Genomic DNA, 19,835 nt, shown 5'->3' on the forward strand with positions numbered 1-19,835 from the left:
TGAATCGCATATCCTGATGAATCCGTATTTTATGCAATTTTACGAGATCTTGGTTCGGGCCACACGCTACCGACTGCGTATTCTATAGACTATATGGTACCGACTGCGTATTCTATAGACTATATGGTACCGACTGCGTATTCTATAGACTATTATTTTGATCGTGAATGCGGTGCGGTTGACGGTTGACGGCGCGTTGTGCAGGATGTCGAGCGCATTCATTTTATGAGAACATTAATTTTACTTTCCACACCAGTTTTGTTTCAATACAATACTGAAAATTTCATGATATTTCTATGTAAAGACTTGAAGCATTGCGGCACTCAGAATAAGAAAATTTATATAACTTCCAAACCATATTGCCATTTTTAAAAATTCATTCAAGAAAAATATTGCGAAACGTGTCATAGCGATAGCGATAGCTTTCATTCTACAACTAAATATCCCATCTCCTCAATTGTGACCGTTTTTCACATTCAAATGCAATCAAACAAACGATTGTCAATTTTCCTCGTTGAATAACGAATGATTGCACGAATCAATATGAACACATATTGTTAGTCCAGATGTTTGAAAGTCAAAAGCTTGATGGGAATTTGATGTGAACAAACCACACTACGGCGAGACCTTATATATGTTGGTTTTCGTTGGTGACACAGAGCGGGGAGTTCTGAATTCGTTAGTTTAATACACGTATAGCTTTTATCCACTCTTCATCGATGCTGCCTGAGAAACAATATACAGAAAATAACACCGATAATTCTGTTTTGACTGCAAATAATTACTATGAGCACTACTATGATGTAAAGTACTAATAACTACGATGGAAACTAGCATAGAGGTTCAAGCAGATTGCATATTACATGCAAGCGCCGGCGATGCTTTATCAGTCCTTATCTCGTGCTTGAGATAGTGGATGCAGGTTCTTCATATACTGTTTTACAAGACGTTGCTCAAGTGATTAGCATTGATAATAAAACTGTTAAAGGACAGTAGATCTGTAAAATGTGCTCGAATTGAAATGAAGATTCCCGATGCATTAAAATAAATAACTATTAAACTCATCGTGAAAAATTCACAATATCAATAATGACGAGAGAGTTAGAGATAGACGTTGAAAATGACGAATTTGTGAGTAATGCTACTTGACTCTTGAGTCAAATTTAGCCTTGAAAATTACAGTGCGTCTAGGATTATAATAAAACAATGAATATATTTGTGGAAGCTTATTTGAAAAAAAGAAGAAATCTAAATCCACATTAAATCAGTCATTCTGAAAATGGTGCAAATATCGTTAAGTGAAAATAACCCTCAAAGAAACAAGCAGTTCAACGTGAACATTAAACTTTTACAATTAATGAAGTTTAAGACGTTATCAATAAAAATTATAATGTGCATTAATTGTGTTCACGTTCTTCAGCATTCTTAAATTAATAAGAACTATTCAAGTTTCGAAATTTGTAAAAAGTTTAAAATTGGTTTGGGAGTTTTTAAAGTTTAAAATGGTTTGTTATAGGGGAAAACAGAATTAATTATTTTCTTGATTCTAAAATCAATTTTAAATGAAACACAGATAACTATAGTCTGTATCAACGATAAATAGTCCAGCATATAATGCCTGCATGCGGTACACGTATCGGACAGTACATGTTTGCAGTATAAATTGAATCTCTTGATCGGCAGATCCTGAAGGCTTATCAAGTTATCAGTTTGTATCCTTTATCAACTTTCTAAATACAACAAACTAATGTGAAATATAATCGCATTAAATCAAGTCCACACATTTGTTAATAAAGTGTATGGTAAGTAAATTTAAATTTCTAAGCACGAGATCGCTACAAAAAAGGTCATCGTAAGACTTGCGACACGTAACACACAAACGTATCGTACGACGGTGGATACGAGACTACATGAACACCTATACATCTAGACGAGGTAACTTATCTTGTGCTCCTCTGATAGACGCCGATTGTGTCACTTATGGCTTAGTGTTTCGGTCACCATCAGGAAGGTAGGTTAGGATTTCATTCTCTGAAGACGTATTTCGCGTTATTTAACACCAGAAAGCAAGAAGCGTTTTGGCAAATGAAATATTCTTTTATTATCTAAGTATATACCTAATAATAAAACAGGAAAACACAATAACGATCTCAGAATCTGGAAAAAGTAATTCGTTTTGAAAGCAACGAGTGTTTCAACAAACACAATGCAGAGACACATGTTATTTCGAACTTTTTAGTCGAAGAATATCATGCGTTCATATATATGATGAAAAATTCTGATAGTTAATCGGAGAACGAACAATTAGGTAACGTATACAAGTATGTAGGAGATATACTAAGAATTTCTGCAAATTTTAAAACAAAATATTTGTAAAAATTAGTACTTGAAAAGATAATTGTTGAATGTCTCCAGTATTGTATATAAATTATGATACAAAAACAACATATTATCTAGGCATTACCTTTATTTTTTGAAGATTAAAATGGTTTATTATGGGATTTAAACACTAACAATACATGTAAAACTGTCGAAACGATTACCTTCTTCAGAAATCAGTTCTGTATATACTATTAACCATAGATTTTATACAGTTTTAAACTGAGATTAAAGTTACAATATTCAATAAGTCAATCATGCTCATGTTTGCTGTAGTACTCATCAGTGTTCGCATGTGCAGCAGTGATCGCAGTTTTTCTAGTTTAAAAATCCGTGTCATGAGGCATTCAATAAAGATACCCTCGATGTGAACCTTTCAATGCCTTTATTATTGCATATAATTTCTTGTCTGCTCACGGGGACTTTAAAAGTACAAGGTCTCAATAGGCCGTTCGTACATTGCATCGACGACAGATAATTCATATATTAAGATATCAGGCGCCCATTGGTCACTGCTGGTTCGCAAACTCGAAAAAAATAAATGAATGATAGAGGCAACCATCGAATTTTTTCCCACAGTGGTCTGCTTGCGATATGTTGGTGAGGTCATGCCATTTGCAGCATGTTGACGAGGTCATGCCACTTGCAGCATGTTGACGAGGTCATGCCATTTGCGGCATGTTGACGAGGTCATGCCACTTGCAGCATGTTGACGAGGTCATGCCATTTGCGGCACGTGACCCTCGACTGACGGCAAAGCGGTCCTCTGATTGGCCAGTCGCTTGTGGGCGACCCGCTCTGCGGTGCTCACTCTCGTCAGTCCAGCGCCGAACATCGTCGAGGAAGCACCGCGTGTTCACGTTACCACAAACACTGAGCTTATTCTTGTTGGTGATTGGAATAATACTGAGTCTAGTGACATTTTAAAATGAACAACATCGTCTTCTTGCTCTTTGTTTTCGCACCAATGGGTGAGTAAAGTACCGCATTCTAATAATAAAAATTGTAAACTTATAATTTAAAATTGTTTGCATGGATTTTTAAACTTTAATTTATTTGCGATTTTTATATGTTTTTCGGCAGCGCCAAAATTATGAATGAGTTTAGACTGTCAAATAATGCAGTTGATTTAATTTCTGAAATTCGTTTTGAATTCAGTTTCAAAACAGATTTATTGTAATTATTTTGGAGTACTTAATAAAACACATATAACGAGATATGATGGTTATGATAACTACGCTAAAAAACAAGGCAAAGTAGCATTCGTGTGCCGTAGATTTGCGGAGAAATCACAAGTCGACCTCGCGAGTCACTCGAATGTTACCGAGCATTCATCTTTTGTTCATTCATCGAACGTAGTTCAACGATACCCTTACTACTGCGAATGATATAATGATTTTTATTGAAAAATTTCCAACACTTGCTTTTAAATTAATTTTTGTTCGCCCATCATCCAATTTGATTGTAATTTTTTTCCAATCCGAATAAATAACTTTTTTAGCCCCATAATCTTGATGAAATTTATATTCACAAGATCTTTTAACCTCGTACATAAACAAGGAGCGCCTGATATGCCAAAGCCTGACGCAAGGCGCGGGATCAGCGAGGCTTGAAGTGAAAGGCAAGACGACTGAGACGCTCTGATGTATGGCGCACTACTTCAAAATTGATAACATTAGGCGTTTAGGTTGACCTATAATAGGTTCAGAATTGATAACATTAGGCGTTTAGGTTGACCTATAATAGGTTCAGAATTGATAACATTAGGCGTTTAGGTTGTCCTATAATAGGATCAAAATCAATGGATTTTTAAGGCTTTTTCTTACTTAGTCAACAACGAATTGATACATCATAATATTGTCATTTACTGGGAATAAATTTTCTGCGGGATTCTATTTATAGCTAAAGATCAGTAACAGTAATAAAAATAGACGTGTATATAAAGCAGTAAAAACACAATTTTCATTCTAATTCCTTATTTATCACCAATGAGGAGATTCTGCTAGATGGTTTGTTGGCCATTAGATTGCAAGCTCAATGAGTCTGATCGTCCAGCAAGATATAACTAATCAATCACTATTCACTAATCGATTGTGACTGCATTTATGTTTGAGGTCATTTGCTCTCGACGAGCATTTTAAGCGACTTTTTGCTAGAACTTGATGAGTTGTAAAAAATGCTTCATCTAACGATGCGATATTTAAACGTACAATCCCACAGTATTTAATCATATAACTTAGCAACGATCTTTTTCAAATTGGAAATTAGCGTTAATTACTCTTATAATAGCATTTCTGATAATTATAGAGATACTTATTCGATCAATGCATTATCAATTTTACTTGAACTTTTAAATGCTGCAGACCAGAGAATGATACATGAACAATCATGAAAACATAAATTAAAAATAACATAAAATGTATGAAAAGGCCCGGCGCAGGCTGACCGACCAGCCATGAGACCCCCGGGTTTGGAGGTCGCCCACTACCTTAATTCTTCAAGGGCGAACCCCACGTGAAAGCTTCCTGCAGATCATACGCCCTGTTTGTTTAGATTACTTTGTTGATTTAACTGGAAAAAGGAATATTCAGGTGACGGTTGTTAATTGTTTTCCTGATATTTATAATAATTGCTTGCTAAGAGTTTCGTGAACCATGCAATAATTAATATAAATGACCATGTCGCTAAAATTAATATCGATCAAATTCAGCATTCAAAATGCAGGGATTCAATATTGACGAGAGTGAGTCCTAGCTATCGATGAACTTAAAACAGATTATTATTGTACATTTTATGAATTTTATTATTTTAGCTTGAAATTTAATTGTTATAGCTATTAGTCTTATAGCGATAGCTCAAAATTTCATAGTTTCCGCTAAGAATTTTATAGCTCAAACCAGGCAATATTCCAAGATTTGATATAATTAGAGATTACCACCGGAGTCCCGCTGGCTGTTAGGGTTAAGCGGCCCGCCTCCCGCCGCTCCAGGCGATCAAGTTTGTGACCGCGAGGCCGTCTGGTAAACCCGCTAGATTACCTCGACATTCCGTGACCAGAACTGAACGGCAGATGCGCCAGCTTGGTGGTTACTTGTAATTATTTATGGAATTAGGGGTATAACGTGGTAACATTTAGCAGGTGTCCTTGAAGCTGAATAAAGCATGGTTAATTCTCTTGCTGGCAACTGAGTTGTCAGGAGAGACCGAACAAAGTACGTCGAGTGGAATTATTAAGCTAAATAATTAACATCCTCCATAGTCAAACGTATCATTCAAAATATTTTGACCAATTAGGCGTATACTTTTGATTTAATAATCTATTGTATCTACATTTTTCTGTATTATCTCCAAAATAATTGTAACGTAACGTATAAAAACATTTCTCAATTTGTGCCGCAAACACAAGCAACGAAACAAACTTTTTTCACTGGGTGCTGAAGATAGGGGATGGATGCTCAAAGGATAATATCCTTTTATATCAACTCGTGCATGCCAGAATTGCGAGCAGGCCACAATTGCGTTCTCATGGCACAACGCTGCGTCCGTAGCATGGCTACGGCATCAAAGGAAAGCGTCGCGACTGTCCTGAGAGCGAAAGCTGTTGTGTCAGCACGCAATGACGACCTATGCTTCATCTGCGTATACCTGAGTCCTGCGAATGCCTGTGATACGTAATGCTTCCTTTTGCAGAATAGTAGTTTCTGTTTTTGCGTATTTCGAAACTCAATTCCTCAGTGTTGGTTTAAATTGAAGTTAAAATTCGGCAATATGATAGAATTTATTTTGTTATTTAAGATTTATCTGTCTTTCATTGGCATGAGATCAGTCACAAAATTATTATGATAGCGGCGAATAACAATCCATAACACAATTGCTACGTACATAAGTTACATTCGAAGTAAAACCAAAGTAAAAGAGCTGGCACACTTGCCAGGGATACGCGATAAATGACTGCAATGTGCCCAAGACATGAGTTAGTTCAGGCGAGATAATAAATGCTGGCATTATTCGAAAATAAAACCTTATTTAAAGAGTATGTTCAGGCGATATAATTCAGGATGACATCCAGTAAAATTATAAACTTATTGAATGAGTTTATTCAGGCGATTTAATTTGTACGACGTTCAGTAAAAATGATAGCTTATTAATGCGAATGTTCAGGCGATATAATTCATGGAGGCATTCAGTTAAAAAATAAGCTTATTGTTTGAGTATACTTAGGCGATATAAGTCATGGAGGCATTCAGTAAGAAATTAAGCCTATTGAATGAGTATATTCAGACGATATATTCGTGAAGATATTCTTCAAGAAATAAAGTATACCGAAGACGCTATTTTTCAACAATCATGGCTGTACGTCCGACCAGCGGCCTACGTGGGGTCAGGGCCAGCGTCAGTCGGCCACACCTCGCCTGTCACACAGCCGCTCTAGGCCTCAATTAGAGAAATGAGTGAGGATTTGTTCTATAAAACAATGCACTTTTTACCTTCACGTGGGTCATCCTGACCCAGTTTGGCCCTGACAAGGGTGTATCAAGGTTACGACTGGTGTCTGTTACGTGCTGTGGGCAAGAGAGTGTGTCACTATTTAGATACCTTGCTTAACCTGTATTAAGATTCTGGAGATTTAAAAAATTGAATATTTGACAAATAATGCCTAGGTATCAGCGTTTGTTCTTTTAGACTTTTTTTTATTGCAGAATTTTTTTTTTAACTGGGCCCTATAACATTCTGGATGGGAAGTTGCAACAATAGTAAATAATTGTTTTATTGAAAATTTTCAAGATTAAGTCACAGCAAACAATCGAATTACAACAAAGATTGGTAGAAAACTGGATGCTCTTCCTATTTTTCTTCATGTAAGCCAGTGGAGGAAGATGCAGTTTAATTTCTTAGTTTTGACTTAAATTGATAAGCCGGGCAACGATGAAAAGGGTAGCCTAGAATCCAAGGGTAACTTTCACTGATGAACTTTAGGGCGTTTCCATTTCCTTACTTTCCATTGCAAAAAATACATTGCCACTTCACAGAAATTTTTTAGTTTACCTGTATAAGATGTCACGTCATAAACTGTAAAGTTGAACCAAGCTTCCCGCGCGACAGGATTCGATTCAATGCTACTGCATATTGTTTTCCATGTAGAAACTCGAGAGTCGAGACACTAGATCTTGCTCTGTTAACACGTCACGAGCGCCACGACCCACCGGCGGGTTGCAGGTCAGTTTTTTTCTGAACAAATTCGGCTACTTAGTCTTTTTTTAATTGCATTGGCTGGAAAAAACTATGATGGCCCACATTTTATTGAATTTTAAAAAAGTGCGAAAAAATAAAAATGTAATTTTTACATCGGAACTTACAAATTTAATAGTAATTATTGAATAATGGGTCTTTTTTTGTCCGCGGACTTGGTCGTTTTTAGGCAACCGTGGTGGGTGGTGCCGCACTTAACGTGTTAATATCCACATAGGAAAGTTATCAGGGCTCAAGCGTCACGATCCCTTGACTTTTTTTGCAATCCGATCGCATTTTAACAATACATTTAGGGAAATGAATGGGTTATATTATCCAAATAGTGACTCATTTTCTGCATGTAGCACTGATACGTCCTTTTGCCTTGCAAAACGAGGCCAGGAAGACCCACACATGGGCAAGAAGTGCATCGCTACTAGGACAAAGTGTCTATTTTTTGCGTGTAGGATCATGTGACCTGTACGTCGTTAACGCAATGTGTCTTGCCCTCAATTAAAACCGCAGGCGTTCTTGAGTGACTTCTTCGTGCATGATTATTATCTTAGCAAAAGAACATTAGTGGTCTTCGGGGAAACAAGTATGTGCTATAAGAAGAATATGATTCAAATTAAAACAAAATATAGAAATAGTTGAAGCACGTACAATCCCACGTTATATAATTCACATATATAATGCTTTAATTTAAATCAACCTCATTAACCCTCTACCGCCTGACATGAGTAACCAGTGCAATATTGTCACAAGCCTACTTTCTAAAAAGGATACGTTCTAGTGAGCGCAAAATGACTTGCACTGATGGTTGCCGCCACGTATGACAACTTTAAAATGTTCTCTGTTGCGTACAAACGTCCTCAGGTTGCTACACTCAATAGTATACGTATAATTTAAGTTGAAAGTTAGGTACCCGGAGAGTGACATACGGCGGTAGAGGGTTAAGACGAAATCTTCGTGATCTGTTGATAACTGCTTGAATGGCCGCCTCTTCTGGTTGAGGGTTGACCTAGAGCACTTGCTGACCTTACCATTGTACAAAGCGATGGACTTATTTGTTTTGAACATGTTATGAGATCAAATTATTTTATTTCAAGCATCTTGGTAGATATAAATAAAAAGTACATTCTCCCTGCTTATATTTTTTCAGTGAAAAGCTACCGAAATGAACGAAATGTGTAAATTCTCGGATATCTAAAGTGGAACACTAAATGAGATCGCAAACTATTCAGGATAGCATACTTTTATTCTTCTTTTAGTCAAATGGTGAATCTTTGGCCGTAGCTTATAACAATAAAATGAACAATGCTCAATCCTAAAAAAATACAAAATTGTATTAGTAAAGGAGTAAACTTTCAAAACATATGGCGTCCACAACTCAGTCATGATGTCTGGGTTAGGTATGTCATTAAGCTCTAATTATTGACGTTGACCTGACTCTTCAAAGGTCATCAAGCTTTGCTTCGAACCTTTAATTAAAACCATATATGACATGACCTTTAATGAAAACTCTTTGGACAAACTGCATGATTTATTAATTAAATACTACTGTTTGGGTTTCTCTCTTCTGCACCAACTACTAGCTTGTTGTGATAAATTAATAAGACAAATAAACTGCAAATAATAATAACAGTCTTGAAGGTGTATTAAAAAGGCCTGTTATCATCTACCCATGGTCTTCATCACGCCGTTTGCCAAATTTTTCAGCATTGAGTAGTGGTTGTTTAGCACACAGTAGTGCTCCAGACTATTGACTTAACCGAAAACGTCAACTTTTTATTGCATTGGCAGCCCCATCCGCCCACTGAGCGACCTTAGATTTACCCAAATATCAGGAGGTCATGCACTCATGTTGAACCTATGCAGATAATTCCATGGTGACAATGCATTAAAGCTGTTGCTGTGAAGAGTTTGCGTTTAGCTAAATTCCGTCGGATTGCTGAATGAGATGCGATTTTGGATAGAACATTCTGCGGGCGTCTTAGTAACTTGAGCGTCATTTTTAGATGCAATGATGCACGTTTTATTTTGTTTAGTAATTGCTTTCTGTCTTAAACTAATTTTATCACTGCCTTCCAATAAATGACATGATTTCAAGTCAATTAAATTTCAATTACTCTTGCATATTACACGAATGTTAATTGTCCATCTCAAATAGACTTCAGTTTTAAAAATAAGTCCTGTTTTGCGTTGCAGTGTTGGCGCAGAGTTGTCCGCCCGAAGACGTGCACTACTACGCAGACTCGCAGTTCTGCGACCGGTACTCGGAGTGCCGCGAGGGCGTCGCGTCAGAGCAACAGTGTCCCGACGGCCTGCTCTTCGATGACACCATAACTGATGGACGTTACCCCTGCACTTACCCTTCTGAGGTCAACTGTGGATCTCGAACAAAGAAACGTAAGTTGAGCACTCGATCTGTCCTACGTATATATCACTTAGTCCTTTCTAACCCTTAATACATTTGGAATCACGCTTCTTGGTAAAAATGTCATCAAATTGTGTGTTCTGCCAAATTTCTGCGCTTTGGGATTTTCGGCACATGTATTCCGGCAGACCGTATGAGAACTTCGTTCACTTATATAAGTGCAGCACAATTAAATTTCCTTTGCATTGCTGGTGCAATATTTTTAGAGCAGCTGTACCAGACCCATGAGTCGTAAAGTATCGTTTTCAAGACAAGTTTCCATTGCCCTACGAGTATTTTTGATCGTTTTAGAACGTATTTCATCAGTGCGATGCAACCTATATACTAAGCACATATTATAGAGGCCACCGAGGCATCCCAGTATATCAACGAGGTTATCCCAGTAGAACCACTTTGAACAAACACTTCTTTTCAAAAAACCCTCTTTTGAACGTACCTCTTTCTCATTGCTATAGCACACATTTTGCCGGTCCCCAGAGCCTGCCCAGCCGACGGAGCACTGCGGTCACCAGTGGGGCTATTTCGGGTCAGGCCGACGCTCCGAGTGCGGCTACTTCTTCAACTGCGTCGACGGTCGCGAGTTCCGCTTCGAGTGTCCCGAGGGCCTCGCCTTCTCTTCTGTTACCTACCGCTGCGAGTATCCTGACGAGTCTCCGGACTGCGACGCTGGAGGTAGCGTACTGTTTTGGGCAATAGGTTTTGGAAAAAAATTTGCGCGTGGAAAAACATGCATCATGCGCATAAACATGGATTAGGATACTCTCACTGTATAGGAAAACTAAAACTCTCTTCATGTTATACTAAAAAATTCTTTCATATGAAATACTGGGCTTTCAGCTATCAGCAATAATATTTTTTGAACCTTTGAACTCGTAAACATTCGCTAGAAATCAAACTGATTCTTTAAGTTGTGAGACCGGAACGTTGATGACTCCTCCACCCACTCTGCCACACCAGACTACCTGGGCTTCACGTGCCCTTCTGAGCCGGCGTATGAACAGCTCCTGAGTCAGGGCAACCCCCGCTACCGCTCGTCGCGCGACTGCCGTCAGTTCTTCCTCTGCTTCGGTACATCGCCGCGTCTCCAGACCTGCGACCTCGGACGCGTTTACAACCACGACGCTCAAGCCTGCGACGAGCCCGAGAACGTTAGAGGCTGGTATGTATTTTTTTTTAGATTTTTATGTAAAGGTTCTTGCTATCTTTATGACAAAGTAACACGTAGAGGTCTTCATAATTATTTTTTCTTGTTGAAAAACTCATGGAAATTACTTTTGACACATTTTTATTTTCAGCACGAAGCCATTTGTTTGCGACTGGCCATGCAAAATTAGTATGATATAATGCACGATTTTCGAATATGTTTAATATAAAACTGGGCAGTGAATGAAACTTGGTGAATGAAAAAAACTGGCTTAGCTGTCTTTCAAACTTAAAGACTTAGAATTAAATGACTTGAGAAGAGAAATTCGTATTCTACATTTTATTTCAGCGAGAGCTACTACCCCGCCGACGAACTGAAGGCCATCAGGCAGCGGAAGGCCATTGAGGCGGAGAGGGCGGAGAAGAGGAGGCTGGCTTTTGAACAGCGGTTTGCTGACCTCAACAAGCGCAGAGATAACAGCTACAACTAAGTAGCGAGTCATTATGTGTAAAGTATTATGTAACGAAAACCTTAACTCTTGTGCAATATGAACTCTGCTGGAGACGAACGACGAAATGTAAATACTTCAACTGCAAGTCCATTTTATAAAACAACGGAAAATTGTAAAGAAAAATTCGACGAAATGATGGCCGAGGTAATTTTCTTGCACATGTCAGCAAGCAATTCCATTTTCCATCATGAGCAAACCGAACAATTACACGTGGTTTTCATAATATCGAGTGTAACGCCGTTCACCTGATACGATTGAAGACGCAGATGTAGAACTTTAATATCTTTGGCAATTAAGTTTTACATTTTTTCTTCATTATATTAATTATTCGATTAATTTCAGTAACATTTATTTGAATAATTACCTTCACGAGCGAGAGCGGAAGAATCTCGTTGCTTGGTAATTTTGAATTTATCTGATGTGGGCCACCGAAATAAACTGAGTTTGTATAGAGCAATTTTTATTCAACCATCCACGAGATTATAGTTGTCGTAAATGAATTCACTGCAGAATGATATATTATAATACGAATAATAATTTAAACTATACAAACTCATTATTTATACTATAATTGAGGTTACAATATTGGATGCAAGAACAATCGAGTTAAAATATAATTTAATAATGTTGGTCAACACATTTTTCTGTTAAAATAAGTATTAATTAGATGAGCCTTAAATTCGAACCCTAGAAGTATTTAGTATAAAGCATGGATGAACATTAATTAATGTAATATCCTGTGACGCATCGTGTTTCCATAATTTTTTATTAACTTGATAGTTGGGTGAAAGAAATTTCTATTGTCGTATTATTTAAAAAAATAATTATTACAGGAATAGCTTCCATAAATTTTACATTGATAAACTTTTGTTGAACAATAAAAACTCGATGAGGAGGTTAAAGATTGAGCAACGTTTCAGAGAACTGTACCTGAAATGTGAAGCTCCATCTGACATGGTCCACAATTAATGCTATTATGTAGTGTAGTCGATTAAATATGACAATAACGTCGCTCAGAAGTAGCGTTTAAACATATGGCACGCTGGAAGCAATTGCTTAAAGCTTCAAGCTCAAAGATGTCAAAACTATTTAAACGCGAGAAATAGATCATCCTCGTGTTATGCAAATTTAGCAACGCTGAGTTTCTGAAATTTTCAGATAATTCAGTTCTATGAGATATAATTTACGAAAAATTATGTAAAAATTGAGTAACTGGTAACGATTCTATATTGACGCATGCAGACTCGTTTAGAATTCAGTTTTGTAAACAATTTGTGCAAATTGTTGCACTGAATCAAGAGAAATAAAACCGGAGCTCCACTGACTTGTCTGACTTCAAAGTCCAGGTAAATACGGACGGGCGTGCAGTGGCCGATTCAATTAGGCTGTGAGCAGGTCGAACGTGTCGACACCCTCAGGAGCGTACGACAACAACTTCACGAAGTCTTCAGCCCTCCAGCAGAAGGTGTAGCCTTCGCTGTAGTCGGTGATGTTCCAGTCCACCCAAGGCAGCTCAGAGCAATGGTTCTCAGCGGCTGCAGACAGCTCAGAAATGAGCAAGTTTTGATATTCATCGCGTCTGACGCTGTTGAGTTGCAGCACAACTGTAGCTTTCTTCATACGAGGATCGTACACCGCCTGCAATAATGTAATAAAGTTATCTTGGATTTTATAAGACCTCGAATTTAATTTTATAGGCAAATTTATCAAAATATTGCTAAATATTTAAAAATTCTATTCAAATCAATTTTAATTTGATTCTTATTCTTAATTTTACTTCCATGTTGCTACAAACAATAGCATGCTTCAACCGGCAGGAAGCACCAAACCAACCTTCCAGAGTACAGCAGGGACAGGAATTTTCTGATTATTCGTGTCGAGCAGGACCTCTCTGAGGACGCCCTTCTTGTCCTTCAGCATGAGAGGCTGGGGAAGAGCTCCTGTGTAGACCACGAGACGACGACCCTTCTTGGAGGAGGCCAGCGACCGCACAGCTTCCTCGAGTTGCTGATGAGTAAGTTTGTGATACTGAACGGTGATCTTGATTTTATTAAGAAAAATCGAGGACCAACAATTGTTACATTTTAATGAATGCTGTGAGCTTGGAGAACACACTAAAAAAATACGACCTCATCAAGACATCAGGGTCTCGAAATGAACTACTAATCGTGGTGGTAAAACATGAATACTCATGATCAGGGAACTTATGACCGATATAGGAAAATTGTGAATTGTGTACAAATTGTGAACATTGTGTAAAACGTTTTCCGTTCTCCCATTATAATATATTTTAAAGTCCGTGGTTAAGAACAAAGTGCCTAGACCCTGAATGAGCCTATACAGGGTTTGAACGTACCTTCCAGTTCCCGTTGTTGACAGCCTGCCACTGAGGTAGCACGTTACTGAAGTAGTATGTGGCATCCTGTTCAGCAAGCAAGCTGAAGTCCGCGTCCGGAGCCAGGTGGCCACGGGCCAAAAATTGCGAGCCTCTCGCCGACGACACCGGAATTCCGAAACGGTTCTCTATGGACTAAGCAAGGGAAAATTTCATGGAAGAATGAGTGGAAAGATTTTTTTTAGCAAATTTGAGAGCCACTCTGACAAGACATCAACAACTAAAACTGAAGTCCTACTGTCTGCACTTGGGTCCTCAAATAATAATTTTCAGTATTCAATTCAATGATTCCTCATTGAGGAACTTTTTGGTCACACTCAAACCTGAATTTCTAAGACATAGTAGCTTATAGTTATATCAACTAAACGAAAAAGTCTCAATTAAAGTTTCCACAGTGCTACAATTTTCACCTCCCTGTACTCTACTACTAAAATACGTTCCACAATTTGAGATTTATTTTTTACCATTATCGTTGTCGCAGTGCATAGTTACTACTGTACCTATACACTTGGTACGATTATAAAGTTGTATAATTATTTAGCTCGACTTGGGTAAAAGGATGCATTGGGTTACAGGCCCGGGACGGCGCACCTGTTGCTGTGCCGACCGCGTGTACAGTTCGCTGACTGGGCTCTTGAACACGCTGCTGCTTGCGAAGTCGGGGCGTTTGCTGTCTGTCACCTTAGATGACAACGAACTGCAGGGGATAGCAAGGCACTTGTAATTTAAAAAATGACCAATGAGTCGCCATTTACATGCTAATGCTCTGAACTTAACCTCCTTGAATAAAAGCGTTGCAGTAATTATAAGAAATACATTTTGCTTCGTTTGGGCGATAAAATTTCCATCGAAGGTGTAGAATAGCTAATCTGAATTCTGTCGGTTAAAGCTGACAGCGGTGTTGTTCTCCAGTGGTATTTGGTTGTACTATGCAAAAAGAAATCGACATCTGATTTCGTTTTCGTTAATATCAGGAAGGGGAAATTTTCATCAATAAAGTCAAACTTTATTTCAGATTCAGTACAGAATTCCTTGAATCAAAGTCATAAAGACAATTTCATGAATTAATTTTCATTATATTTGGTCTGTAATTTAAAGTACTATATTAAAACAGATAACACAATTTAACTACCTCTAACATCGCAATTTTCTCTACTTATTCTACTCATTGTTATTTTGAATATTCATACTCTCCCATAATGCGGTGCACGGTGTATAAAGTGGTTTCCCGTACAGGGTCGAAGCAGACGGAAATCTGTGGCACAAACACGTCGTTGGCCAACGTCCAGCCAATGGTATGAATCTTAGCCTGAGGAAACTCTGTTCCGCCGCAAGAAGTGCTGCCTCTGCGTATGTGGGACTTGCTACGACGACCACATGAGCAATCCTCCCAACTCACCTCCTGTACAACATTTCTAAATTATTTTTATTCCAGCCGTAGCACAAAAGGAGGAGTATTCACCCCATCTATACTACCCGATGTGCATATATTAGTAGGTCTAATTGCAAGACAGCTTTAAAGAAGTTCTACGTATCGCATTGAAGCTTGACCTATTAAAATTTTAATGAAAAAATTAGGACATTGGTAGATTTTATCAGTTACCCAGTCGTCCAACTCCAGTTGTCCGTTATCACATTTGAGAGTTCCGCTCGAGGCTTCCGTTAGGACCAGTTCGTTTTTGAGTCCAATACAATTTGCGATCAAACTCTCTCGGTTCTTCATGACAATCATAAGATTTGAATCTCCACCACGTCGCGTCTGAGGGTACAACCACTCGGGGGTGGAGCTGGTGACCATCATGGAAGAGCTCGCGGAGGAATACACTGAAGGGAGCATGAGGAACGGCTCATGGCTCAGGCTCTTCAGGGGCACGCTGATGACGCAGTCTCTTGCTAATAAAAAAATGTTCCTTGATTAAAGTGCGGTAAATTTGTAAGAGAATCGCATAGAATAGAATTTAATGAAAGCATATATTTCATATTTATTAATTGGCTTCAATGTTTAGCTGAAATTTTAATGGGATTCAAATGCTCAGGTAAGAAGAAATAATTTTAAATCCTCAAATCCTGTACCTAATTACGCAAAATAATTTTCAAGTCAACAAAAATTTAGTTTCAAAGTTTATATTTTATTTGAGTAAATCTATAATTCACTCTATTTTTATATTCTGCATTGGGCGTTTTGTCATCTATTTGACTCATGTCCAATACCTGACAAGTGTATTGGAATAAATTACTTTTAAAATAACCAATTAATGCACCCACCTGATTGAAGAAGAACAAACGGGATGTTCGCAATCACCAAAACTCCCCAAAAAGTCAGCATGGAATGCATCGACATTTTTTAACGTAACAATTTTACTGACAACAGCTGGCAATCAATTCACAGAGGTCTGCCATACACGCCAAGCACTCCGTTAAAACCCCACACGCTGCGCAGGAACAAAGACAACAGTCGCAACACTTCTTTGAGTCGCCGCGTGATTCTGATTCTTCGGGGTTATGGTTGTTATCATCCGTACTTTCCAACGGCATCTGGGAAAAATATGGAATGATAAACTAAGTAAAGCCTGGAACGCTAAATCGAATTTTCTGGCCTTTTCTATATAATATCACTAATTAATAATAAACATATTAGGGAAAATACTGTCCTATTGGGTGAGATACGCCCAATTATATATCGGTTGAATGAAGGATGGTATGGGCTCCTGCGCTTGGGTTATGGGTTGAACAAAACGATCTAACGATGTGTACGTATTGGTAGGCTCTGTAGATAATTATCCTAGTTTATATTCGTGCAACTCCCAGTTTCAAAGATAACAGTTTTATGAGGTTTCGTGAGTGGGGTGCTGTCTAGCAGTCCTGCTTGCAGTTGGCAACTTGGCACTCTCAGTCGCTCAGTATGAAATGGTATGCATTTTCAACAATGATAATAGGCCAAATAATAAAAACGCTGTTTAGAAATGAATCAGTACTATAGTGACCAGGTATATCACCACCTAAATCACGGATGAAATAGCAAATTAACCAGATACTTGAACTATCTTGAGACAAGTCGTGAGAAAATTCGCCTGCGAGTTACTTAGTGGGGCTCTACTCCGTAACTCGGACAGCGGCAGAAATTTCGTCTCCACCGTCACCCGTAGGACGCTTCCGGTGGTTGTTAGGGAAAAACATCCTGTATTTTAGAAGAAAAAATAATGCTGCAACGGAAACAGGGTACGTGCGATAAGAAAAAAATGGGGATTTTCCCGACCATAGTTATATGGTAAAAATGACTTGCTGAGAAAAAATATTAAGTAGAAGCTCTTAACTTTGCAGACTTTTTAACAAGCAGACTTTACTAGCCTAAGTTAGGGAGATACGATCTGTACGTTTCGTGTGGAGGAATTATGAAAATCGTTTGCAGAACATTTAATTGGAAAAAATATTTTGCCGGTCAACCAAATAAATCGCGATAGTGATTCCATGTTGACAGTAGCCAGAAACCTGAATGTAAAAACAACAATTCAACAGAATTTCCCGAACTTTTCTATCCATAAGTGCCATGAGCTTACAAGAAACTGAAGCTCTCCTGGGCGTAATCGCTTGCAGCGGAAACAGTATACGTATTTTGCTGTCGTTGTGGCCCTTCACAACGCTTATATTATTTTCATTCTATTGCCAATGCTCTTAAACAAGGGTACGAAAGAACTTTTAATTTTAGTTCTCGCACCGGTCACACAAACATATGCTCTGTTACGGTACAACAGAGCAGAGACTGCAGCACGACAGGGATTTTCGTGAGATGTGCTCAGGAGCAATACAACAAATCGTGAGACGTGCAGCTGTGGTGAGACAACCCGGCGTGAATTATAAACTTTCTACTGTATCGACCTTGAGTGCGAGGACTAAGGACAGCATGCTCAGACAAGTTATAAATCTCAAACGAAATATCTGTTTAGAAAATAAAATTGCCTTAATATATGTTCTTTAATGAATCTTACAAGCTTACCCATGAGAATGTGATGATCCCGTTTTCTGACATGTTTATGTTGTTGCCCGAGTACACACACACACACACACAAATGACGTCACGATTCAGTTGCAGCGATCGTGAACGAAACGAGATGATTGATTACGTGTCATATTCTCTGTTTGCAGTATCATTTAGGAATTTAAATACAAGTACCTCTTTAATACAAATACCCCTCAAATGAATAATTCTTCAAAACATAAATATATATAAAAGTGACATCATAAATATATTGTATTTCCAAAGTAATCACACTTACTGTGGACAAGTGGTCCCCAACTTTTCTATGATCAAACACCACTTGGATGTTCTGGACAGTCGCCACATCCGTTCAGGTTCCAAAGAAACTAAACGATCAGATGTCACTTTATTTCCATAATTTTACATTGAAAACACGCAAGCTAAGCAAGTAACAGGACAACTAACTCGAGTTTGGTATCAGCTTCTAATTCCTTTGCTTGCCGATTCGGGTGGCGTGTGGCAGATGTGGCAAATAGTTGCCAGAGGTTCGTTTACTACTTTGATGGCACCCCGGTATATTATTTGAACACGAGCATGTGTCAACCGCGTACCTAAAAGAATAATATTTAGTTATCTCGATATAGAATCAAGATACGACGTTTCGTGACAGCACGCCTCTGTTAAAATATAGGAACTGTATTGAAGAGGCCTAATCTTATTTAGAATAATGCGCCAAAATGGAATGGATGTGCACTTTATTTCTAATAATAAACTATTTAGAACTAATTTATTTTATCTAAGGATAATTTTTATTCAGCAGCAAATTAACACAGAGAACTAAGGAATGCATGCGCGAAATATCATCGAGCTGCGTTCATTAGTTTTACTGATATTCATGGGCATTGTCTAAACACACAACGTTTCGTATAAATATTTGTGTATTTCTAGCGTAACCAGAGCAAGCGGCTCGCATTGAAAGGTTACATAATTATAATACAAGATTTTCGACGTTACGTACTGTAAAGCGCTTTTAGTATAATAATAAAAATATAACTACTAATCAAATAATAATAATAATAATAATAATAATAATAATAATAATAATAATAATAGTAATACTTCAAAAACAGACTAGACGACGCTATGCAGGAGCATATGTTCAGTCTTAAAATGCCTAGCAAATTACGGACCAGGCAATAAGTCCAGCAGCTATCTCAATCAATCGTCAGCTATGGAAAGATCGGGTTCCAAAGGCCGGATCCCTTGTGAATCAAGTCACGAAAAAATCAAGAATCGGCAACAGGCCATGGGCCTATTTCTTCAACGCCGACACTTCTATTCTATTCTACTACTTTAAGTTTAACGCGACAAGAAACGTGATTACGCGCTCATTTCTACAATTATAATGGAATACTCTCTGAAAATTGCCGATGTATTTGGCCCATCTCAACGTGTTGATGAATAAACGGATGAAGATTTTTTTTATTTTACTAATAAACGGAATGACGTAAAAATCGACAAAAACTACCACTCCGTCCAACGGGTTGCGCCAAGCTGCCACGAATCTTTCGAAGTTACACCTCAAATCCTAATTTTCTATAAATATCCTACTCAATATTATTCAGTTTTTGATACGAATCATTGATAAATTTCACCACATTCTATGCAATTTGCACACCTTTCTCCATTCTTAGCCTTTAAAGTTATTATATTTTATTTCTAGGCCTCACAGAACTAGCTTCTATGGCGGAAGCTACAAAAATT

The 19,835-nt window shown here is 38.0% G+C and overlaps 2 protein-coding genes across 3 annotated transcripts; one reads left to right on the forward strand and one right to left on the reverse strand.

Moving 5' to 3' along the window:
• The first annotated feature begins 3,174 nt into the window (after positions 1-3,174).
• On the forward strand, positions 3,175-12,151 carry LOC108672920 (protein obstructor-E-like). The gene is made up of 5 exons (XM_018160682.2): positions 3,175-3,350; positions 9,817-10,017; positions 10,523-10,717; positions 11,003-11,204; positions 11,538-12,151. Exons 1-5 carry the CDS (start codon positions 3,308-3,310, stop codon positions 11,677-11,679), a joined length of 783 nt encoding a protein of 260 aa, XP_018016171.1. The 5' UTR covers positions 3,175-3,307; the 3' UTR covers positions 11,680-12,151.
• LOC108672919 lies at positions 12,099-18,608 on the reverse strand. Of its 2 annotated transcripts, none has more exons than XM_018160679.2 (8): positions 18,370-18,608; positions 16,361-16,630; positions 15,699-15,988; positions 15,286-15,497; positions 14,687-14,792; positions 14,057-14,230; positions 13,534-13,707; positions 12,099-13,338 (listed from the first exon to the last, which is right to left on the reverse strand). In XM_018160679.2, exons 2-8 carry the CDS (start codon positions 16,434-16,436, stop codon positions 13,081-13,083), a joined length of 1,290 nt encoding a protein of 429 aa, XP_018016168.1. In that variant the 5' UTR covers positions 16,437-16,630; positions 18,370-18,608; the 3' UTR covers positions 12,099-13,080. The 2 variants fall into 2 exon arrangements, with proteins under 2 accessions (XP_018016168.1, XP_018016169.1); XM_018160680.2 differs by lacking the exon at positions 18,370-18,608 and adding an exon at positions 17,653-17,825.
• Positions 18,609-19,835: the final 1,227 nt, after the last annotated feature.

The sequence above is a fragment of the Hyalella azteca genome, unplaced genomic scaffold, assembly GCF_000764305.2.
Source record: "Hyalella azteca isolate HAZT.00-mixed unplaced genomic scaffold, Hazt_2.0.2 contig2982, whole genome shotgun sequence".
NCBI lineage: Eukaryota > Metazoa > Arthropoda > Malacostraca > Amphipoda > Hyalellidae > Hyalella > Hyalella azteca.